The sequence below is a fragment of the Ceratotherium simum genome, chromosome 9 (assembly GCF_057802395.1).
Source record: "Ceratotherium simum simum isolate JZ-2026a chromosome 9, ASM5780239v1, whole genome shotgun sequence".
Taxonomy (NCBI): domain Eukaryota; kingdom Metazoa; phylum Chordata; class Mammalia; order Perissodactyla; family Rhinocerotidae; genus Ceratotherium; species Ceratotherium simum.
The window spans coordinates 78,346,003-78,371,145 of NC_141908.1; the positions used below are offsets into that span (position 1 = coordinate 78,346,003).

At 39.2% G+C, this 25,143-nt stretch overlaps 1 protein-coding gene and 4 non-coding genes across 10 annotated transcripts in view; all 5 read left to right on the plus strand.

Moving 5' to 3' along the window:
- The first annotated feature begins 2,457 nt into the window (after positions 1–2,457).
- Positions 2,458–25,143, plus strand: part of NOP58 (NOP58 ribonucleoprotein) — a 29,308-nt gene continuing 6,622 nt past the window's right edge. Inside the window, exons 1-9 of one of the 6 annotated variants that reach the window (XM_004426804.3) lie at positions 2,459–2,696; positions 9,652–9,728; positions 11,889–11,941; positions 15,805–15,926; positions 17,920–18,056; positions 20,780–20,844; positions 22,106–22,240; positions 23,005–23,150; positions 24,002–24,128. In XM_004426804.3, the coding sequence (XP_004426861.1) occupies positions 2,652–2,696; positions 9,652–9,728; positions 11,889–11,941; positions 15,805–15,926; positions 17,920–18,056; positions 20,780–20,844; positions 22,106–22,240; positions 23,005–23,150; positions 24,002–24,128 (907 nt within the window). In that variant the 5' untranslated portion in view covers positions 2,459–2,651. Of the gene's footprint in view, positions 2,697–9,651; positions 9,729–11,888; positions 11,942–12,078; positions 12,258–15,804; positions 15,927–17,919; positions 18,057–20,779; positions 20,845–22,105; positions 22,241–23,004; positions 23,185–24,001; positions 24,129–25,143 lie in introns of those variants that run through there. The other 5 variants (XM_087435628.1, XM_087435626.1, XM_087435625.1 and 2 more) reach the window with 5 other exon arrangements.
- Positions 11,247–11,334, plus strand: LOC147916352 (small nucleolar RNA SNORD70). The gene has a single exon (XR_015553304.1). It is a non-coding gene; the product is annotated as a small nucleolar RNA SNORD70 (small nucleolar RNA).
- On the plus strand, positions 12,035–12,119 carry LOC147916353 (small nucleolar RNA SNORD70). Its single transcript, XR_015553306.1, has one exon. It is a non-coding gene; the product is annotated as a small nucleolar RNA SNORD70 (small nucleolar RNA).
- LOC147916354 (small nucleolar RNA SNORD11B) lies at positions 23,211–23,295 on the plus strand. The gene has a single exon (XR_015553309.1). It is a non-coding gene; the product is annotated as a small nucleolar RNA SNORD11B (small nucleolar RNA).
- Positions 24,286–24,369, plus strand: LOC147916355 (small nucleolar RNA SNORD11). Its single transcript, XR_015553289.1, has one exon. It is a non-coding gene; the product is annotated as a small nucleolar RNA SNORD11 (small nucleolar RNA).

Sequence of the window (25,143 nt, forward strand, 5' to 3'; positions counted from 1 at the left end):
ATAAAAATGTTAATTCATTGGGCCGGCCCCATGGCTTAGCGGTTAAGTGCGCACGCTCCGCTGCTGGCGGCCCGGGTTCAGATCCCGGGCGAGCATTGACGCACCGCTTCTCCGGCCATGCTGAGGCCGCGTCCCATATACAGCAACTAGAAGGATGTGCAGCTATGATGTACAACTATCTACTGGGGCTTTGGCGGGGGGGAAGTTAATTCATTAATTTAAAATGGGGGTCATTTACAGTCATTTCAATACTGGTCCTACTGTTCTGAGAACACTCCTGCCCTGGTGTCTTTGAATACACAGTTCTCTTTGCCTGAAATTCGTTCTCTCTAGATAGTTTCATGGCTGGCTGCCTAAAGTTATTTACTCAAATGTCACCTTCTCAATGAGACCTTTCCTGACCATCCTGGAACATCTTATTCCCCTATCCAGCCTTATTTTTCTCTGTAGCATTTAGTATTATCTAATATACTAGATATTTATTTTCTGTTTCCCCTTCTCCATGAAGTACAGAGGTTTTTTCCATGTTTTGTTCACTGCTATGTCCTTAGTGCCTGTAAGAATGCCTGGCAGAGAGTAGACACTCAAATATCTGTTGACTACATGAAACATGTTCACTACATGGACTACATGAAACATCCAGAACATCTCCTTCCTGTTACAAGGCACATGAGTGGTCTCTGAGCAAGAGGATATCTTTTGCTAATATCAGTAGGTCTCAAAAAGTACCTGGGGCCTCTACCAGCACTGTGAAATAATTTAGTTCCATCATTCATTCATTCTAATCATTCATTTACTCATTCACTATTCATATTTATGGGGTCCTTAGCATGCGCCAGATACCAGCCTAGAACTGGGGATCCAGCAATGAACTTGCATGGAGCTTATATTTTAGCTGGGTCAGGGATGGGGTTAGGTGGTGGGGAGAGAATGGAAGAACTACATTCCTTGTCTTTGTCACTTCACCATGTTAAGCCACTACTAAAATTATAAGCCCTCTTCTGGGTTATCTATACTCTCTCATGTTCTCCTCCTCATACTTCTTTGTGCTATCTCCCCTTGACCTAGTACTTTGTTTAATAAAGTATTGAATCGCTTACTTTTCTCTTGCAACAGGGAATTTTCAGACAATTACTGTATTTGGCCAAAAGCCACATCCAAAGTCAGAGTCAGCTCTGAACCCCTGACTAATGCATCACCGAGCTGATTATATAAATGGCAATGTGCAAAGATAACTTCTAGGAGATGCCACAGTAAAGAGGTTTCTCATTGAATCAGTGGTTTCATTTCTCTTTGGGTAAAAGATGCAAGCTTTAGATGTAAGGAAAAGAATTTTACTTCCTGCAAACATTCATTCATTTAATGAGATCCTACTTCATGACTAGCACAAGGTGATGCCCTATACGGATACGATTATGTGTAAGATATAGATTGCACTCTCTCGCAGATGGCACTTCTGTTAAGGAGACTAGACAAAAAAATCTCGTGAATATAAACCATAAACAGAGTGCCTCCACTTCACTCACCAAGCCATTTTGGTTTCTCTTGCTTCCCTGACCACAGTGGATCCTATGGCTATAATCAATCATGCTCTTGTCTGTCCCCTAGATTCCCCTATCCTTTAACTTTCCCCCACTTTCATCTTTTCACTTATTCAGTCCAGGATTTTGATTCCTCTTGATCCCAAGTTGCAGAACTGCTTGAGAAAATCAAGTTACTTAGCGTTCCACAACTTTCAGCAGGTTGCAGCTTAATGTTTACAGGCAATCTGCATATAGAGCTTGGGAAGTAAGGAAGGAAATTTTACTCCTATTGGAAGCCAGACTTGTGGAATAATTGAGGTCTTTAAATCCGGCATGAGACTGAAGGATCCTATACCCACTACAGTCCTCCGCTCTACCAACTGAGCTATTGAAAGAATCACACTGAAGGGTCCTAGAAAAGCAAATTACAGTAAGACAAGGACCTAAAGTCTAAATGCATGCCCTAGAGTCACTGTAGCAAAAACGGGAGAGACCTACATATATTTGAAAGACATCCGTGCTAAAAATCAGTTTGGCCAGAGAGGAGAGAAGAGCCAGAGTGCTCCAATATACAGTGACAGTCATGGTGTCATTCTGAGGACTTCACTGCAAAGCATGGCTATCCCCGGAGTAAATTCTGGCGGCTAGCATTTCCCAAATTCCAGACGCCTGAGGCTAGCAGACGAGACAACTCCGCATTTCTGTATAGGTAAAATATATCATGTATGGGAGTTCAAAAAAATAATAATAAAAAGCCAAGTTTTTCCCCTTTAGACTTCCGTGCGGCCTAGCCGCCTAAAAGGTCGGCTCAGTCCTTAACACGTCTCGCGATATTTTCGTGGTCACCGTGTGGCGGGAACAAACCGGAAGCGATGGCTCGCTCTGCCGCACGTCATCTGTCGGAAGTGACGTTATATCCCAGAAGCCTTGGAGAAGGAGAAGCGCGTTCCGCGCGTTCCACGCACCTTGCGGTGTGGAACGTTCCGGCAACGTGGTCTGGGTTCTTTTGCAGGAAGGCGAGCGAGTTTGTGCTTGGTCAGGCGCGGCCTTGCGGGCCGCAGGTTTGGTCTTTTTTTCCTGGTGTTAGAGCTCGCGGCAGGCCGCGCCGCGCCCGGACCCGGCCTCAGCATGTTGGTGCTGTTTGAAACGTCTGTGGGCTACGCCATCTTTAAGGTAGGGGGGAGGTTGAGCGGTCGGAGGGGAAGGCGGATGTTGGGCGGGCGAGGAGAGGGCAAGGCGTGAGGAGAGGACGACGCTGCTCAGGGTCGCGTGGGTGCCTTTCATGTCCCCCTGCTCGAGAGGGAGGGAAGGCTCTGGGCCTGGGCGGCGCGTGTTTCGGTGAACACGTGGCCGCGCCGGGTTTCGTGTGAGAGGGTTTGGCCGGGTTAGGCAGGTGGACAGGAGCCGCATTAGAATTATACAGGTTAGGATAAATTTGGACTTTATTCTGAGTGTTTTGAGGGATGCTTGAAAGATTTTAAGGAGAGGAATGGCCTGGTCTGATTGTGTCTTTTAATAAAGTTGCTTTGCTGTGTGGAGAGTAGATTACGGGGGCGGGGGCGGGCAAGAAAGGAAGCAAAGATACTTTTGCGTTAATCTAGACAAGATGAAATTGCTTGGATTAAGGTTGGTGTGGAGGGAAGGAAATATCGGGAGAAATTTTGAAGGTAGGACTGCAGTATTTGGCTGATGGATTGAAGAGTGTGGGGTTTGGTATAAGTAAGTGGGTGCGGGATGGTAGGGAAGAGAGGAGAAACAAAGTTGCTGGGGTTTGCGGGGAGGACGGGGTTTACTAAACAGATCCGGTTGGGGCTCTGTGAAGCTTGCGATGTCTTAGACGTGGAAACGCGATTGTCATTTCATGTTTGAAGCCTAGCGGAGAAATCTGGGCTGGTGATAATCTGTATGGAATTTGGTTGTTTTAACAGGGAAAGTTTGGAATTAATTTACAAGTTTATGAGCACGAAAATGATTGAATAATGGGACATTCGTGTAGTGGGATGCTATTGAGATGTCAGGACGGAGGAGGTAAATTGAGTGCCGTCCACGTGCCAGGCGCTCTTCTGAGCTCTACAAATATAGCAACGAACAACAAATTTTTCGTGTATCTGCTGATAAGGCAACAAATGCTAGATAAATATGTATAATGTGATTCTAGTTGTGAGTCAAAAAACTATGTATATGGTATGGGTGCAGAAAGTCTGGAAGGGTACATACGAAAATGATTTGGCGGAGCTTTTCATTTTATTCCCCAAGTTTCTCTTCTGATATTTGAAAATATACTTCTGTTTACACTTGTTACGTTAAATACTTGTTATTTTTAAGAAAACTAGTAAAATAATAATTAAAATCAAAAGCTGACTTTGCTTATTTTTTCTCTCATTGAAGTTGTCTGTAATTGCCGACTTAGCAGTTTTAAAGGAATTTTAAGGGCTTTAGAGCCCAGGAACGTGTCTATTTTACTTGTCCTCACCTTTTTTGCAGTCTTTTCTAAATTCTTTTTGTGTGTGCGTGTGTGTGTGTGAGGAAGATCAGCCCTGAGCTAACATCCATGCTAATCCTCCTCTTTTTGCTGGGGAAGACCGGCTCTGAGCTAACATCTATTGCCAATCCTCCTCCTTTTTTTGCCCCCAAAGCCCCAGTAGATAGTTGTATGTCATAGCTGCACATCCTTCTAGTTGCTGTATGTGGGACGCGGCCTCAGCATAGCTGGAGAAGCGGTGCGTCGGTGCGCACCCGGGATCCAAACCTGTGCTGCCAGCAGCGGAGCGCGCGCGCTTAACCACTAAGCCACGGGGCCGGCCCCTCTAAATTCTTAAGTAGAGTTCTGGTCCTGTCCCCAAATTCTCTTAGCCAACGTGATCTGTCATATTTTGCATCATATCGGTGGATGAATTCATCTAAATTGATATTGTGTATACTGTCCTGAAGTGGGTGCTTAGAGGGAGAGGAGCGACTCCGCACCATCCATGGTTGCCTCTGATGGTGGGAAGGAGTTGGCTGAGCAATTGTATGGTTTATAGTTGCACATGCTTCTAGTTGCTGTATGTGGGACACGGCGTCAGCATGGCCGGAGCAGCGGTGCGTAGGTGCGCGCCCGGTCCGAACCCGGGCTGCCAGTAGCGGAGCGTGCACACTTAACTGCTAAGCCACAGGGCCGGCCCAGCAATTGTATGGTTTATAGACCTGGGTCGTAAAATATTCAACCGTGTCTCTTGATGAATTGTTGATTTCTGTTAATGAGGAATATTCTGCTCCATAAAAATAAGTCTTGAGTTTTCTTTCTTTTTTTTTTTGTGAGGAAAATCAGCCTTGTGCTAACATCTGCCAATCCTCCTCATTTTTTGCTGAGGAAGACTGGCCCTGGGCTAACATCCTTGCCCATCTTCCTCCACTTTATATGGGACGCAGCCACAGCATGGCTTGCCAAGCAGTGCATCAGTGCGCGCCCGGGATCCAAACCGGCGAACTGCAGTTTTTAATGTCATTTATCTGCAAGTTACAGTTAAATTGTGGTTTATGGTTTATGTAACTTAATATTAGAGAAATAACTAAAGGCTTGAATATATTGAAATATTGATTCATTTATAAGTACTTGCAATTAATAGTAGTTATTGATTCTTTCTGAATAAAATCAACATACCAAATGTTCTGGAATTAGTGATGATTGCACAGTTTTGTGAAAATATACTAAAAGGTAAGTTGTAGGGGCCGGCCCGGTGGCGCAAGCGGTGAAATGCTCGAGCTCTGCTGAGGCATCCTGGGGTTCTTCGGTTCGGATCCAGGGCGTGCACCGATGCACTGCTTGTCAGGCCATGCTGTGGAGGCGTCCCACATAAAGTAGAGGAAGATCGGCCCGGATGTTAGCTCAGGGCCGGTCTTCCTCAGCGAAACGAGGAGGATTGGCATGGATGTTAGCTCAGGGCTGATTTTCCTCCCCAAAAAAAAGTAAGTTGTACACTGTAAAAGAGTGAATATTATGGTATGCGAATTACATGTATAGAAAAGTAGATATACAGTACAAGGTGCTTTTCCCATAATCTTTTAAAATGCTGTGGTATAAAATTATATTGGTTGCATAAAATTCATGCTTTAATGAGAATGCTTTAAGAAGTTTTTTTCAAACTTTTTTGGCCTCAGTTCACAGTAAGAAATACATTTTAGGGCTGGCCCCGTGGCTTAGCGGTTAAGTGCGCGCGCTCCACTGCTGGCAGCCCGGGTTCAGATCCTGGGCACACTGACGCACCGCTTCTCCGGCCATGCTGAGGCCGCGTCCCACATACAGCAACTAGAAGGAAGTGCAACTATGACATACAACTATCTACTGGGGCTTTGGGGGAAAAAATAAATAAATAAAATTATTTAAAAAAAAAGAAATACATTTTATATCATGGCCCAGTATACGCATAGCCATATGTACAGAGTGCTTCAACAAGAATTAAATATCTTCAAAAACTTATTGCTTGTTAACAAGGTTATATATGACTGCAAAGACAGTATGTAAAAGAACTGTTATTGTTATTTCTAGAATATTGCAAAAACTCAACCTGTGTCCCTCATGTCACATGGCACACAGACTAAGACTAAAGACATCCTTAGTCTTACTCATCCCAGACCTTTTGTAGCTGTGCTGCCCAATGTGGTAGCTACTAGCCACATATAGCTATTTCACCCTTGAAATGTGGCTAGTAAAGCTGTGGAGATGAATTTTTTTAGTTTTAGTTCATTTAAATTTTAGTCACATCGTACAGTGCAGCTTTGTAGCGTAGTGTTGTGTGTTCTTCCGTTTCCTCAAAGCCTTGGGGAAGAGATTTTTTTTATGTGTATACCAGAGTTCATATATAACATGATTACTGAGCAGTATATTTTTTCCAACTTTATTGGGTGTACGTACTGTCTAACTCACCTATTGTAAATGTGCAGTTTGATATGTTTTAGTAAAATTTATACAGTTGTGCAAACACTTCTACAATCCACTATTAGAATACTTCATCCCAGAATTACCTTGTGCCCATTTGCAAGTCAGTCCCAGGTCTAGGCAGCCACTTTCTGTCTGTATAATTTTGTCTTTTCTAGAAATTTCATGTAAATGAAGTAATGTTATAGTTTTTTGTGTCTGGCTTTTTTCAGTTAGCTTGTTTTTGAAGCTAATCTATGTTGCATTTATCAGTTCCTTCCTTTTTGAATAATTTGCATTTGCAACTATTCAAGTCATCCTGTACAATCGTGTACAACTCAAACAAATTTCATAAAACGGTATTACCCATTTTTGTCTGTGAAGTAAACCTAAAAAAGTTAGCATTGAATTTTTAAATAAAATATAGAAAATCCCACAATAACCAATAAAAAAGTGAAAATTAGAGAAGATACTTTTTGATACAGTGCACCCTTTTCTACTTATAAACTCATTCCTGTCTGGAATAGAGGAGGGTGCTCTGGGTAGATCTGGCATGCTGTGAAATGCGTTTGTGTTTTTTATTTTTTATTGTGAAAAATTTCAAGCAGCCAAGTAGAAGATTACAGTGAACTTCATGTACCCTACCCCATCACTCAGCTTTGACAGGCTCATTTTGTGTCCTCTCTTTCCCATTCCCCTGTGCCACTGTATTGTTTTGAAGCAAATCCTGAACATTTAATTTTATCTGTAAGTATAAAGATTATAAAATATATGTCTGTTAAATATAAAGACTGGTTTTAAAACTAGCAAACAATGTAACAGTAGTGCTGAACATTTTAATGGTAACGATAGCTATACACTATTTCTTTTTGGAAGTGGAAATTATTCCATTTTAATCCAAAATGATAAAACCAAAAATGAATTTTGTATACAAATGTTTCAGATTCTTCTGTCTGAAAATGAATGATTAAAAATTTGAGATAAATGTATAACAGAAAATAGAGCAATTATCTCTAGTTCTACATGTTCAGACTGTCTTTATTAGTAATGTAGACAGTTCTTTATCTTGAACTTCGCTTCAATATGTTGTAGGACGATTGGGAACATATATTAGCCAAGGTTTTGTTTGCCATAACAAAGTCTTTGGAGACCTCTGAGTGGTCGTGAATCAACATGATTTCATTACATTTCCTTTTTTACTTTAAGATTTCTGATAATCTCTCTTAAATATGCCAATTTTGTTACCCAATTGTTATCTTCAACTATGCTTGCTTTTTGACTAGAGAAAATGTGAATTTTACTCATGAGTCATATCCCCTATTTCGTACATATCCTCTGAACAATCAGTGAATTTGGGTGGTTAGCTGGATTCTTTGAGCAAACTATTTCCAAAAGTCAGGACTCTTCTGTGAAATTCCTGTAACAAAAAATAACTTTGAATTAATATTTCAGTGCATTCGTGAGATTTGGTGGAATGTCTGGATTCTAAAGTTTTCATGATAAGCAAAATAGAACTGTTAGTGGCTTGTGATTTTTCAGTACAAACACTATGCTTTGCAATCATTTAGTGTTGTATTACTCTGATGGCTAAGTTTTTCCAGTTTGATTTATTTTGACCAGCTTTTCAAGTTCTGTAAATATATCTAGTTCAGCTGTGTCTGGGATTAAATAATTATTTATTTATTTTTTTATTTTTTTGTGAGGAAGATCAGCCCTGAGCTAACCTCCATGCCAATCCTCCTCTTTTTGCTGAGGAAGACTGGCCCTGAGCTAACATCTGTGCCCATCTTCCTCCACTTTATATGGGACGCCGCCACAGCATGGTCTGACAAGTGGTGCATTGGTGCGTGCCTGGGATCCAAACCCCGGCCACCTGCAGCAGAACACGAGCACTTAACCGCTATGCCCCAGGGCCGGCCCCTGGGATTAAATTTAAACAACACAACAAATCATGTTGCTAGACTCATCTGACAAATTAAAGGTGTTGTGCAACTTGCAATATCATATGTCTTAGTGTTTTATCACAAAAATATGTACTAGATTATAATTGGGTAATAAGTCTTACTGTGTAAATATTCTGTGATATTATAGATTTGATAACATGTTGTTTATCTGTGAGATATAGTTTTTAATTTATCAGCTGATTTTCCCCATAAAAGTACATGCATAAATATCTAAACATACTATATTTCACCAAATTTAATACATCATTATTTTACACTGCTAATTAAACTGAACTGCCATCAGTTGTAAGACATTCCAGTTTCAAGGACATTAAATATGGGGGAAGATGCATTTTGGAATTGATCCTACCCTATCTTATACTTGAGCAGTTGACATCACAGAGTATTGGTGAGGGTGTAGGGAAATAAGAACTTTTGTTCACTCTTGATTTAAGTGAAACTAATAGAATCTCTTGAAGGCAGTTTGGTAACATCTGTCAACATAAAATATGCATTTCCTATATGGTCCATTAACTCCGCTTCCAGTAATTTGTCCTATAGAAATACAACATGTATAACTCCAAAAATATGTTTTTTAAGGATGAGAAAAATTTAGAAATAACCTAAATGTTTATCAATAAGGGCATAAATGATGGTATATTCATACAGTGCAGTTCTAGGTTGTTAAAACCCAGTATTACATCCATGATATGTTAAATGCGTGGTATGATTCCTAAAAGTCTGCGTAAATAAAATGTTGCATAGACAGTCAAAAAGTCTTGAAGTTTATACCTAAATGTTAGTGATTGTGTTTCGTAGATTAAAAGTGCCCCTTTTTTTCCTTTGCATTTTAAAATTTCTTACTTCTAGATGTGTCTTACAATTGATGGTATCTTAGTTTTAGAGAAATCCGTAATACTTTTATGTGAGGATGATCATAGCAGTAAATAACAAAATTTGTTCTATAGAAAGTAGGCAAATAAAGTCTTTTGATGTTCTGTGAATATGATTTGCTTTGTGAAGGGGTTAGGGTCTCTTTAAAAATAAAAAGTTTTCAACAAAGACCCCAACTAGATCTGAATTCCATCCAGTTATTAAATGGGCTGCTTGAGCTACTAATTTGACCACAAAATTATGCGGGGTAAGAAAACTGGTTCGTTATTTCAGAGAAAAAAATAGCTTCCACCACCCTCATTTTATGTGTACAGTTGTACTTGAAGAGGGTAGCTATGTATGCCTAAGCTGTGCATAATAATTTTAAAGAAAATTATTTAAATGTCTATTACAGGTTTTGAATGAGAAGAAACTTCAGGAGGTTGATAGTTTGTGGAAAGAATTTGAAACTCCAGAGAAAGCGAATAAAATGTAAGTCATCTTGAAACTAAGAATTTAGCAGTTAACATTTAGGGTGTTTTTGTTTTTACATTTTTTTCCCTTCCTAATTCATATAATGTTAAGTTCATAACTTTTTGTTTTGAAATCTATATCAGCAGTAATATTGGTATGAGCCTAATTATTAGGTTCCTTATTTGGCGCATAGGCCATCTCAACTAATTTGTATTAGTTGCAGACTAGATTGGACAGTACCCCAAAATTACTATTTTGCAAGATATTTGAAATAAATTTCTGTTAAAAGTAATAATTATCAAAAGCATGGGTTGCTGATTGATTTAACTTTTAGTTTCTCTAAGTTAGTGGTATTCAAATGTTTTTGAACTTAATTCATAATTTATTCTTTATGACTTCTACTTCCTAGCTCCTTCTGGAGTAATAAAATAACTAGGTAGTAACTCCTGAAAAGGTGTACCTGACTTCATCAAGGTCTCTGGATGAGAAAATAAAGTATACCTTTGATGCCCTGCTTAAGGAATATGTGGTGGGAGAGAGAGCTGGCTTTTCCTCAAGGTAGAGTCAAGATGGCTATTTCACCATCTGTGAATCACCTTGTGAAATAGCCCATTTGGTGAATGTGGTCCTAGGAAGGACCTGACTTATCTCTTAATACATGTGGATTTAGATTGTGTCCTTGGATGCCAAAGGGCATTTGATAATTCGTCTGCTAGTGCTAATAAAAATTCATAAGAATAGAAGGAAACTACTTAAGCTTCTGAAAAGTGTTGGGGCCCGGCCTGGTGGCATAGCGGTTAAGTGTGTGCACTCTGCTGCAGCAGCCCGGGGTTCGCAGGTTCGGAACCCCGGGCGCACACTCACACACCACTTGTCAAGCTATGCTGTGGTGGTTTCCCATATCAAGTAGAGGAAGATGGGCACGGATGTTAGCCCAGGGGCAATCTTCCTCAGCAAAACGATGAGGATTGGCATCGGATGTTAGCTCAGGGCTGATCTTCCTCAAACAAACAAACAAACAAATAAATAAATAAATGTGTTGAACCCAAAGAAATGTCATACATACTAAACAGAGAAAATACAGAGTTGCAGCATTTGTGGTGGCAAAAACCCAAAATTTGAAACAGCTTAAATGTCCATCAGTAGTGGAATTGTTGAATAAATTGTAGTATATCTATAGATCTCTTGTTGACCTGGAGAAAGGTCCATGATATACTGAGAAGACCATGCTTCAGAGTAATTTGTATAATGTGATCCCACTTGGCAGTGTTCTTGTACATCTGTATGTGCATTTATGTGAGTATAGAGAGATAGGAACAAATGCCGCTTCAGAAAGATGGAAATGGGGGTGGGTTGAGATGGAATAAGGTGAAATCATTGTTTTTTCCGTAAATCTTTGTATTAAGTGCATATTTAAGGGACCCCAGGGTGTTCCCTGACCAGGTAAGAAAACCTTGCTTAAGATAACACTATTTTAGACACAATAGAAGACTGTTTCTCCTTTTTAAGGGGCTTTGGGTTGCTGAGTTAACCTGATTCATTGTTGTCAATGATGTATTCTTGTTGGAACTGAATCTAAGTGATCTAACTCAAAATTCGTCACTACCACTGAGGCAACAATGAATTGACTGTATGTATTTGTTTTGATATAAAATGATGTTATCCTGCACGTAGCATTTGGGGAGGAAGGGGGTAAAGTAAGGGTACGAGGAATCAGATCTGACGATAAGCTGTTCATTAATGGCATTGGTGCTAGATGAACATATCAGTGTCATGAGATTCCTGACCAAAGAGGGACTATTAAACCTTTTCTTAGGCCACTTCTATGCTTTATAGTAAAAGGCATCTGTGTCCAGCTTTAAGCAGCAGAGGTTTTGTTGAAGCTTCAGCATCTTTCTTGTGGTTTACATGTGATAGCAAACTTCTTTGCTGCTGTTCTAAGTTTCCTTCAGAGCCATAACCTTCTCTGTAATAGTGCAAACATTACTAGCCTAACATTTAGAGAAACTGTTCATTTTGTGAAGAATATCTAACTTTGCACCCTGGTACCCAATAACAGGAAAGTTTCTTTTATTGGTGTATGATTTGGAAACAGTCCAACACCTCTTTCCTAAATATGTGGCTTTGCAGAATCAATGGACCCTCATAACGTGTTTTTTGTTTTGCTTTTGTCTCTAGAGTAAAGCTAAAACATTTTGAGAAATTTCAGGATACGGCAGAAGCGTTAGCAGGTAAAGTCGAAGACTAGCTTTTTTGTTTTTAATCTCGGCAATTTGTTATCCTTATTAAAAGATTGTTTGCTTCAGTTGCCTGAGTTAACTTTATTCAATGTTGTCAATGATGCATTCTTTTTGGAACTGAATTTAAGTGATCTAACTCATTCGTCACTACCACTGAGACAACATTGAGTTAGCTTTTTTCACCATAGGGCTGATTTTTCCCCCCATGTGATGAGAGATCAGAAGTGGTTAAGTTGATCTCCCTGTGGAAACCAACAGCATAATGCTGAAGCACAATTCAGTAAAAGCTGTTCTACAAGGGACCAAGGTAATGTGGTCAAGTACACAGCTCTCTGATCATGTTAATCCAAGAGTAAAGTTGAGACTAGCCAGGATTCACAGTTGAAATAATAATAAAGCGGCTCTCCAGGGGTATACATTTTTCAAAAAAGCACAATATTACTAGAGATTTTAGGAAAACTAATAGAGGGGGTTTTTTGTGTGTGTATGTTCTAATACGAAAACTATAGAGAGGTGTACTGAGCCAGCCCTGATGGCCTAGTGGTTAAAAGTGTGGTGTGCTTCACTTCGGTGGCCCGGGTTTGGTTCCTGGGCACAGAACCACACCACTCGTCTGTCAGTAGTCATGCTCTGGTAGCGGCTCACATAGAAGAACTAAAAGGACTTACAACTAGAATATACAGCTATGTACTGGGGCTTTGGGGAGGAGAGGGAAAAAAAGAGAGAGAAGGATTGGCAATAGATGTTAGTTCATAGAGAATCTTTCCCAGCAAAAAAAAAAAGAAAGAAAGAAATGACCATTTTTCGGGTTTAGGGAAAAAAAAAGGAAAACTATAGAGAGACATATGAGTTACTTATCTAAAGGGGGCATGATTTTGAACGATTTAGAAGAATAGATGACTCGTATACTTTAGTGCTCATGCAATAACAGATGTACAGTAATAGAGTTTATTAACTAGTCTTGGCTTCAGTAGGCACTTGGTCTTATAAGATTTTTTTAATGTTAGGGAGAAAAAGAAGACAAGATATAAAACTCTAATCATTAATTTTTCAATTGCTTAAATTCTGTCTCAAATCAGCTTGGTGGTATAATTTCAAAATGAAGGACCATAAGGAAGAATATGGCTTAAAATTAGGCAAGAATTTGACAGACAGATAATTTTGTTGATCAGCCACAGGAGAACGGTATAGTTCTCTTGTGAAAATTAGGTATGTAACTGAATATGCTGAGATATTAATGAGCCACCCCAACCTTGGCAGAGGGATAAACTGAGGGAGGACCCAACAATGGGGCCAGTTTTTTTAATTTTTAAAGGTAGTTCTAAGGCTGCTTCATCAGTGCATCAATAATTAGAGCCTCATAGAGCCATAAAGCACAACTATGGTAATTTTTGCCTGGAGATTTTTTTTAAAGATAATTCTGTTCATCACAGCTTTAAATTAAATATGGGTAGAATTTTGGTAAAATCCCAAGCAAGACTGTGTTAGCCATTCTCCAATTCTGGGAGGCATTATTCACATAGACTGATTTGAACAGCTCCTCCTGGAGTTGAAAAGAGCTGCAGTCCAGATCCCAAGTGGCGTCTTTTGAATTCCTTTTGCATATAACCTCTAATCTTTTGGGGATATTTCTGACCAGTTTTTATTAAACTGTTAAATGGATAGATCCCACCTCTACCCAGACATGAAACAGGGTTTTACTATTAATAGTTAATATATTGATCACATAATGATTGTCAGATTTTGTACTCATCACTTCAAAATTATTTAATCCTTGAAATAATCCTATGAGGTAGATAAAATCACTGATTTACAGATGATAAACTGAGGCTTGAGAGGCATCTCACTTTCCTAGTGAGGTTTTGGTGTTCTTTAAAATAATGTTAGATAAATGGGGAAAATGCCAGACTAGGTGAGAATTTAAAGTCAAACCCTGACCCCTCCCCCCCAATCTAAGTTCCCTGAGGGCAGAGACTATGTTGTGGGTCACTGTTAAATCCCTAGATTCTAGCACATGAATATTTTGGGGTAAATGAATGAAAGTAGTGAGCTCTGTCAGGAATCTGGTCATAGAAACCTCTACAGTGCCTTTTCCCATCTATTTTTACCAGCAAGTTGAACATCACCTTATTAAGAGAGAGGAGTCCTTCCTGAGAATTAGCTTCCCATTCCCTGTTATAAGGCAGTTTTGAGATGACAGAACCAAAACTGAGTGGTTGTAGATGTCAGAGTATGCATTTAAAACCCATAGCCTAAGAAAGAGTCTGATGGGGTATGCTGTCAAGAATTTATATTGGTCCCAGAAATTTAAATATACCATTTGCATGGACAGGTTTATTTTTATTCTTGGTCAGATTTTCAAGGTGCAAGTCTTCAAATAGCCACAGTAAAATTTGGGGCCAGCCTACATTTGGATGAAGTGGAAAGACTGCTAGGGGGTGCTGGACAGTGGCCAGTAGAGAAGATAAGAAGAGGAAGGATTCAGCTTTCCCTTGGCCCTGTCACCGTCTCTGTACACCATCTTCTAAAAGTACATATTAGGAAGAGTAACAAGCCTTTTGATAAAGGGAAGGTAAATTTTTTAAATGTTAGAATAGATGTAGAGTAGACATTTTTAAAGAAATTTTAAATAAAGGAGAACACTAGGTTAAAGTATAAAAGTAGATGATATAGAAGATTGAAAACTAGAAGCAGGAAGTTGAATAAAATTTTTTAATTATAAAAGATTAAAAACTTGAAAGAATACAACTCTTAATAGAAAAGTTGATTATAAGGAGTCAGTGTTGTACAATATGTAAAAGGTTAGAACCCAGCAAAAGTAGCTTGAATCTTAGCTTGTTAGAATGTAGAGACCTCTGTAAGAGCTGTGTGGTCACCAAATAGTTTTTGTCCTCACCTTTCATCTTCCCAGGTAACGTGAAAGGGACTTGTAATTCAGATGGATGTAGATGTTGATCAGGAAGGAAGAGCAAGTACCTGGCTGATGAAGCACAGACTGCCTGGCCTTAGAAATTGTGCACACTTCCTTCCTGCCAAACATTTTAAATTCAGCCAAAACCCAGACAAATATCAGAAGAGGTATTAGTCCATGTGGGTCCAGAAGATCTAAGTGTAGGCCTAAGGAAGGGTCAGAGTTATAAAGTGGCAGATACAGAACTTGCCAAAAATGAAAGCTGTCCCAAAATCGAATGGGCTGCCTTCAGTAGTAAGTTCTCCGTCACTGTAGGTTTATAAGCAGAGGCGTGATGCCACATCTGGATTAGGGATTAGCAAAGATAGGGCCTCCACTCAGACATGCTTATACTGCAGCAGAACCTTCAAAATGAATACACTCTTATTTACCAGAGTCTTGACAGGAGATTAGAGTATTTCACATCCAGAGCATCGGGCCAGTCTGTCTGTAATGACATAGGAGAGTGAATCTATTTGTCATTCCAAAATAGATGTTTCTAACATTTTATGATTCTAGCTCTGAGTTCAAGAGAAGATTCATGTGGCGTAGGGAAAGGAATGCGAATCTATTTGTCATTCCAAAATAGATGTTTCTAACATTTTATGATTCTAGCTCTGAGTTCAAGAGAAGATTCATGTGGCGTAGGGAAAGGAATGCTGGCTCTGGTTTAATTCCTGATTCTGGAGCAGAATTGAGAGTGGGAAGATCAGATGAGATTGTGAAATGTGTAACTTGTAAAACATTTTTATGTTTATCATTTCATTTCAGAAGTAATATTAAGTTCAGCCCTTTTGAAAGGAAGTGTTTATTTTGCTTTATTTTTTAAATTTAAATAAAATCTTAAGCTCTTACAGTTAAAAATTTGAGAGTTAACTCTTTTGTCTTTCTTTTTCCTGAAAAGCATTCACAGCTCTGATGGAGGGCAAAATCAATAAGCAACTTAAGAAAGTTCTGAAGAAAATAGTAAAAGAAGCACATGAACCCCTGGCTGTAGCTGATGCTAAACTAGGAGGGGTCATAAAGGTAAAGTTATGATTTTCTCTCATGCCTGCTAATGAGAGCTCACCATACAGCACAGTGACGACAAAGCCTAGCTTTTGTAATGAGTTGTTCTAAGTTCTCAAACGTGATCTTTTTTCCCCTAGGCTACATCATAATTGATTTCCAATATGATTATGAGGACTAAGCATGTATAAGTAATGCCTGTTCATTCTAGAAAATACAAATACACCAAAAAATGGTAAAAATTAGCTTTCACCCTGCCACCCAGAGATAATCTGTTAACACTTTATGTATATCCTGCCATGTTTTTGTTTAGCCACTTTTTTTTTTCCATGAATGGGGTCATAACGTGTTTTTTTTTTAGTGTATATGTTTATTAGAAAACTTTGGTAGGGGATAGAGTTGCTAGAGATTAAACATAACATGAGAGTAGAAAGAAAGCCTGTAGAAAGCAGAAAGAAAGCAGGCTCCCAAACGTCAAAAGCAGAGCAGTTTGAGAGCCAATGTAGTTTGATCTTTAGTAGTTACAGTAGATATTACAGTGGCAGGTTAATTATCATGTTCATGAACATACCTCTGATTCTTGAAGTAAGGATTATATTATTTTGTAGGTAGGAAAGTGCTAAAGAGATTTGAGGGTTTTTAAAGCCAGGATTGTGAATTTAAGAATTTCGTTTAAATAGATTATTTCTTTTTTTTTTTTTTTTTTTTAAGATTTTATTTATTCATTTTTTTCCCCCCAAAGCCCCAGCAGATAGTTGTATGTCATAGGTTCACATCCTTCTAGTTGCTGTACGTGGGACTCGGCCTCGCGCTGGACGGAGAAGTGGTGCCTTGGGGCGCGCCCGGGATCCGAACCCAGGCCGCCAGCATCAGAGCGCGCGCACTTAACCGCCAAGCCACAGAGCCGGCCCAGATTATTTCTAATACTGTCAGTTAATGAAGTTTTCTATGATGATATCAATTTCTATCTTCATCCTTTGAAGTGCCCACAAATCTTAGTTTATATTTTTCTGTTAAAAACATTAAATTTTGGCATAATAAACATACAGAAAGGCCTGCAGCAGGGCAAATTGCTGAGTGGTGGGATTATGGGTATCTTTAATTTTTTCTTTTCAGTTTCTCTATTTAAAAAACTTATGGGGCCAGCCCGGTGGTGTAGTGGTTAAGTTCGTGCACTCTTCTTTGGTGGCCTGGGGTTTGCAGGTTCAGATCTGCGCGTGGACCTATGCACCACTCATCAAGCCATGCTGTGGCAGCATCCCATATACAAAATAGAGGAGGATGGGCATAGCTCAGGGCTGATCTTCCTCACCAAAAGAAAAAAAAGACTTGGACTGAATGTGACTTGTATAGGTACTAAATATTTGTTGCTTAAACATACAATATATACAGTTTGCATGCCTATCATTATTTGCATTTGGCAAACTAGAACTGTGTAGATTTGTATGAAGGAGTGAAAAACAATGAAGATGTGCAGAACAAAATTTATTATCCTGTTTGGGGTGTGTAAAAGTGTAAGCTGTGTTTATAAAGATTTGTGTATGTTTGTGACATATACATCAACATATGTATATATTTGGAAGTAAGTAAGGGATGCTGACAGTTACTTATCTTTAGGGAAAAGGATCCAAAGCTCAGAACTTGTGCTTTTCATTCACTTCCCTTGTCTATAGTACTATTGATGAAAATCTTGTGTGTGTATTACTTTTATAATTTTAAAAAGAAGCTAAATAATGTATGGTAGTAAATGACCACTCAAACCAGTAAAAAGAACAAAGCTGCTAGGTTAAGTTGTATTCATCTTTTTATGGCTTTTGATTCATGTAGCCAAGCTGCCTTCCAGGAATTTTGTACCACTTTTGGTTTCCACCAATATTCAAGTGTTCTTCCCACAAACACACTAGAAACTGCTTTTTATGAAACTGAGAAATGTATATATTTAAATCAGTGCTATTTAAATGATTTCAGGAAAACTTTCCTTTATTTAATACAGATGTTCTTGTTCTTATAGGAAAAGCTAAATCTCAGTTGTATCCATAGTCCTGTAGTTAACGAACTTATGAGAGGAATCCGTTCACAGATGGATGGATTAATCCCTGGGGTAGAACCACGCGAAATGGCAGCTATGTGTCTTGGATTGGCACACAGGTGAGATTTACTGGAAAATAAAGTCGACTTATTTTTATTTAATAAATTATTATATAACACTGTTCAAAGCATGTTACAAATACTGATTTAATCCTCACAGCAATCTTATGCGGAAGACAGTAGTAGTATCCTCATTTTACGGATGAGGAAACTGATGCCCAAAGTCAATGCAGCTGGTAAGGGATGAAGCCAGGATTTGAACCCAGGCAGTCTGGCTCCACTGCCTGGACTCTAAACATCATCATAGGCATTTTCTACCCTGCTAGTGTTGGATCCCACAATTGTTGGGCTTCCTCTTTTTTCTTTTATCTCTGCGAAATCATTTGCTACTCCTCCATCTACTTGCCATCTCCCAAAATTTTCTCATATTATGGTCTCCTCTTTTTTTTTTTTTTTCGTGAGGTAGATCAGCCCTGAGCTAACATCCATGCCAATCCTCCTCTTTTTTTTTTGCTGAGGAAGACTGGCCCTGGGCTAACATCCGTGCTCATCTTCTTCCACCTGATATGGGACGCCGCCACAGCATGGCTTTCCAAGCAGTGCGTGGGTGCGCGCCCGGGATCCGAACCGGCGAACCCCAGGCCGCCGCAGTGGAGCACACGCACTTAACCGCTTGCGCCACCAGGCCGGCCCCGCAATCCTCCTCTTTTTGCTGAGGAAGACTGGCCCTGGGCTAACATCTCTAGCCATCTTCCTCCACTTTATATGGGATGCTGCCACAGCATGGCTTGACAAGTGGTGCCTCGGTACGCGCCCAGGATCCGAACCAGGGCTGCCAACAGCAGAGTGCGCACACTTAACCGCTATGCCACGGGGCCAGCCCTAGTCTCCTGTGTCTTACTTGTCTGCATTGCTTGTTTTACTGTGATTTTTATTGAGTTTTTATAATGATAAGGTAAAGAGAAGCACATTAACCTATCATGTTTAACCAGAGGTCCATTAGAACACATTTCTGCTATACCGTGTTCCTGAAAAGCTTTCCATTCTGTGAAATTGCACTAAAATAACAGGATTTATGAAAAAAAAATAGGATTAAGGGTAGACTACTCAAAACGGATGCAACTTTGTAACCAGAGCACTATCAAAAACAGTAAACCGGCCCCCCCCAGGGGCTGGCCCAGTGGTGTAGTGGTTAAGTTCATGCGCTCCACTTCAGTGGCCCAGGGTTCACAGGTGCGGATTCTGGGCGTGGACCTATGCACTGCTTATCAAGCCATGCTGTGGCGGCGTCCCATATACAAAAAATAGAGGAAGATGGGCACAGATGTTAGTTCAGGGCTAATCTTCCTCAGCAAAACAAAAAAACTAATGCCCCGAAATATTAACACAGTTAAAAAAGACGTTAAATTTATAGTAAAGGAATACTGCAGTAAACAAAGGTCTGTACCTTTGAACAACAAAAAAAACCTGAGCATAGGTTGATGGAAGAGTTAAAGGTACTGAGTTAGAGATGAGCAAAATGCACAAAAGTCAGGAAGAACTTTTGTAATAAGCATTTCTTTTTTTTTATATATATATATATTTTTTTTTTTTTTTGGTGAGGGAGATCAGCCCTGAGCTAACATCCATGCTAATCCTCCTCTTGTTGCTGAGGAAGATGGGCTCTGAGCTAACATCTATTGCCAATCCTCCTCGTTTTTTTTCTTCCCCAAAGCCGCAGTAGGTAGTTGTATGTCATAGTTGCACATCCTTCTAGTTGCTGTATGTGGTACACGGCCTCAGCAAGGCCGGAGAAGCAGTGTGTCAGTGCACGCCCAGGATCCAAACCCAGGCCACCAGTAGCGGAGCGCATACACTTAACTGCTAAGCCATGGGGCCGGCCCATGTAATAAGCATTTCTAAGAGAAATAGCTAAACTGAGTCAAGATCCAAACTTGTGAGTAATTGACATTGTGCACAGCTGTCATTCTCGGTCAAGGGTAATCAAAAATATTCCTTAGAGGACACTTGGCAATGTCTAGAGATATTTTTGGTTGTTGCAACTGGGAGTGGGGTCTGCCACTAAAGAGGCCAGGCATATTGCTAAATATCGTACAGTGCACAGAATAGCACCCCCCCAACAAAGAATTATCAGGCCCACAATGTCAATACATGCGTGTGCCACATAATGACGTTTCAGACAATGATGGACCACATGTACAACAGTGGTTCCGTAAGATTAGTACCATATAGCCTAGGTGTGTAGTAGGCTATACCATCTAGGTTTGTGTCAGTACGCTCTGTGATCTTCGCACAACGACAAACTCGCCTAATGACGCATTTCTCAGAACGTATCCCTGTCATTAAGTGGTGTATGACTGTAGTGCCAAAATTAAGAAACCCTTAATATACAATATTGTTCCGCCACGGCTTGCTATTTTTGGGTGTTGCATTGCTGCACTTTTTCTTACCTGCTGGTATAAAGCATTAATATGCTGCAAAAGGCTTATGAACCAATATGACTTGTACTACACTGCATTATCCTATTTGTCATTCATAAATTAATTCATGTTACAGAAATAAAGTTTATAGCAAGACAGAAGTATTATTTTCTTTTTAAGTGTGTATTTTCTGATCTTGCATATTGTATTCTTGTTCAACTGATTCTCCTATGTAGAAACAAAAACCAAAACAATGTAACTCCAAAGAGAGGGATTTGGGTAAAAAAAAAGTTTTTAAGGTGTTAATTAAATGCTTTTCCTAGATGCTGTCTTGGTAATTGTTATTTTCCTCTTTCCCCCCAGCTTGTCCCGATATAGACTGAAATTTAGCGCTGATAAAGTAGACACAATGATTGTTCAGGCAATTTGTAAGTATAGTACGTGCGAAGTCTAATCTGTTTGTCTGTTCCTCATGCTTTTTCGTACTGTTAGGAAGAGAAAGATCAGCTGGAACTTTAGTAGGTGAGGTAAATAAATTGGAAAATGCACAGTAGAAAAAGGAAAAAATACCCATAATTTGACTAGTTGGGGATAATGTGAATTATACTATTAATATAAACCAATTAATTTGTCTTTTGCCATGAAAAATGATAAAACCGTAAATGGGATCTATATTGTGTTGTGTTTTACTTTTTTCACTTGTCTTTATAATAGGTCATTCTCCCATGTCGTTAAATGATTTTTGGAAACATCAAAGTCTAAACAATTTTCAATTTTAAACGTCTCTTTAAACAGCAATTGCATTTGGTATATACCCAAAAGAATTGAAAGCAAATACTCAAACAGATACTTATATATCTCTGTTCATAGTAGCATTATTCACAGTAGCCAAAAGGTGGAAACAACCCAAATAACCATTAACAGATGACGGGATAAACAAAATGTGTTATATATATATGGTGGAATATTATTCATGCTTAAAAAGGAATGAAGTTCTGGGCTGGCCCCGTGGCTTGGCGGTTAAATGCGTGCACTCCGCTACTGGCGGCCCGGGTTCTGATCCTGGGCGCGTACTGATGCACCGCTTCTCTGGCCATGCTGAGGCCGCGTCCCACATACAGCAACTAGAAGGATGTGCAACTATGACATACAACTAACTACTGGGGCTTTGGGGAGAAAAAAGGAGGAGGATTGGTAATAGATGTTAGCTCAGAGCCGGTCTTCCTCAGCAAAAAGAGGAGGATTGGCATGGATGTTAGCTCAGGGCTGATCTTCCTCACACAAAAAAAAAAAGGAATGAAGTTCTGATACGTGCTACAGCATGGATGCTTTTTAAAAACATTATGCTAAGTGAAATAAGCCACACGCACAAAGACAAATATTATGTGATTCCACTTACGAGGTACCTAGAATAGAAAAATTCATAGAGACAAAGTAAAAGAGATTACCCAGGACTGGGGGAGATAGGGATGGGGAGTTGTTATTTAATGGGTATAGAATTTCCATATGAAATGATGTAAGAGTTCTGGACATGGATAGGTGGTGAGGGTTGCACAACATTGTGAATGTACTTGATGCCACTGAAATGTACACTTGAAAATGGTTAAAATGGTCAATTTTGTATTTTGGCACGATAAAAAGGAAACCCTTTTACATTGCCATTTTCTTTTTCATTTTAATCTATTGCAGCCTTATTAGATGACTTAGATAAAGAACTAAACAACTACATTATGCGGTGTAGAGAATGGTATGGCTGGCATTTCCCTGAATTAGGAAAAATTATTTCAGATAATTTGACATACTGCAAGTGTTTACAGAAAGTTGGTGAGTAAAACTATATCCTTTAAGGCATTGAAAATAGCAATTTATTTGTATCCTAAAACATGAGTTATAGTAATTGTTTTTCTCAAACTTCCCAGAGTTTTTTGAGACTTATATATGATTTGAGAGTGTAGGCATATTAATGTCTAGTAGATTTCAGAAAGAAAATTAATTTTAACTCTGATTTTCTGGCCTGTGCAACAGAGAACATGGTTCTCTAATTTGATATTTCTTAAAATGGCTTCTTATGGTGAATGTGTCTCCGTGAATTTGCTGTTAATAGGGACAACTGTAGACCTGGGGGGATATTCTGAAATATATTAGTAATAATCAATATTAAAAGTAGTATTGCCATCTATACTGTTAGTGTTAAAGTCTATAATAGTAGTACAGTGATATTATTTAGAGGAGCATGCATTGTTAATAAATATGAGTTAACTTGGCTCATATTATTACTTCAAGAATATAACCTTAGCTACCAGTTGTGTATCACAGTATTAGTCTTGTTTCATGGAGTATTTTGTTTTGTTTTTATTCTAATTATCTAAATTTATATTTTTGGGGGGAGGTGGTGGGGAGAGATTTTAATCTCTAAAATCAAGCCTTCACGTAAGGAAAATTATTACTAGGTCAAACTTGTTCGCTTTTTGTTTTGTTTAGGCACCCATTTCGTTGGCTTATCTCTACTTTTTCTTTTGACTGTTTGGTGGATTTTGTGTAGTTTGTTGAAGAGTGATTCTCCCTCATCCTCTGCAAACATTCCACAGGCGATAGGAAGAATTATGCCTCAGCCGCGCTTTCTGAATTGCTGCCGGAGGAGGTGGAAGCAGAGGTGAAAGCTGCTGCGGAGATATCTATGGGGACGGAGGTTTCGGAAGAGGACATCTGCAACATTCTGCACCTCTGCACTCAGGTGCACTGTCCACATAGAGGGACTGCTTGTCAGGGTACCCGCTCTGTAATTATAGTTTTCTGATGGCAGTGATGATTTTTCAACTATTGTTCACCTGATAGATAAGTATGAGGGTGTTCAGTCACTACCTCATCTGATGCCATCTTGATTTATATACGTAAAGGGGGAAATATATGCCAAGATGAAGTTAAGAGTATTGTCTGATTTATTTGTACTGTTAGCATTGTCTGGATAATGAATTATAAATCCAGTAAGAAAGCAGAGAAGTATAGCTTGAGTTATTTAATTCTAACTTTTATGTTTATAGCCTGTAGTGATTTTTTTTCCTCATTTGGAGATAGGAATACAAAAAATCAGAGAGGATGACACAAATGTCTAGCCCTTGGGACATTTTTTTTTTTTTTTAAAGATTTTATTTATTTATTTTTTCCCCCCAAAGCCCCAGCAGATAGTTGTATGTCATAGCTGCACATCCTTCTAGCTGCTGCATGTGGGATGCGGCCTCAGCATGGCCGGAGAAGTGGTGCGCGCCCGGGATCCGAACCCGGGCCGCCAGCAGCGGAGCGCGTGCACTTAACCACCAAGCCACAGGGCCGGCCCCAAGGGACATTTTTAAATAACAGTAATATTGACTAACATTTTTAGGCAGTGTGTTAGATTGTGTACAGTATCTAATAAAATCTTCAACACAACTCTTTTATAGGAAACTGAGGTCAGAAACGGTTAATTTTCCCAGAGTTGCACAGCTGCTCTATGTTAATTTAGGACTCTGATGTTTTCAGACTTGTGAATTTTAGACTGTTTTTACTCTTGAGTCATTTATGACTTATTCATTTTGTTTCTTATACTAGGTGATTGAAATCTCAGAATATAGAACCCAGCTCTATGAATATCTACAAAATCGAATGATGGCCATTGCACCCAATGTTACAGTCATGGTTGGGGAACTAGTTGGAGCACGGCTTATTGCTCATGCAGGTGATGATTTTAATGTAATTTGTAAACATGGGTGTTTAGAGGTGAGTTGTTTTCTAGCTAGCATTTTTTTGAATCTTCAAACTACAGCTATGAAAGAAATTATAAATAATAGTAATAAATAGAGGTAGAAGGTATATGGGTGAGGACTAAGGACCAAGTGTTCAATGATGATTTGTGTTTGTATGCCTGATTTCCTTTTGGATAGTGAAGGCATCTTTAGTCACTACCTCTTCTGAGACACTTGTGGTCCGTTTTCAGAAGTTTGTTATGGTTAATTAGAATAATCAGAAGAATGCAGGAGGGTGAAATCAGTTAGTATTTTGTAATATTAAAACTCATCAGCTTACAGTTTGAATACTTTTAAGAAATCACAACATGTGATATATACCCTTGATAAGGAATCTGTTTCAGGGCCGGCCCTGTGGCTTAGCGGTTAAGTGCACGTGCTCCACTGCTGGCAGCCCGGGTTCAGATCCCAGGCGCGCACTGATGCACGTTTCTCTGGCCATGCTTAGGCCGCGTCCCACATACAGCAACTAGAAGGATGTGCAGCTATGACATACAACTATCTACTGGGGCTTTGGGGAAAAAAATAAATAAATAAAATTATAAAAAAAAGAATCTGTTTCACTATTGAATGTGCTCTTTTAATATATTTGACATCCAAAAATATTTTGAATAAGTGATAATAAAACTGAGTACATGTGTATGGTGATATTGTAAAGACAGTACGCTACCCAAAAATGCTGTATAGTTGAATACTTGGAAGTACAGTGAAATACTATTCATTATTTTATTATATTACTGGAGACATTGTTATAACCCATCAAAGTGTATATAGCTCCTCTAGCTGTATCATTAATCAGACAGATAGGACATTCAGATACCCTCAGCTGCAAGATTGGGATCATCTGGGCTGATTTTGTTGTCTGCATCCAAAATTTCATACGTTTAGTTAAATTTGCAACAATAAGAAATGCAGGGATTAACAGAAGTATGTGTTCATTGCATTTTA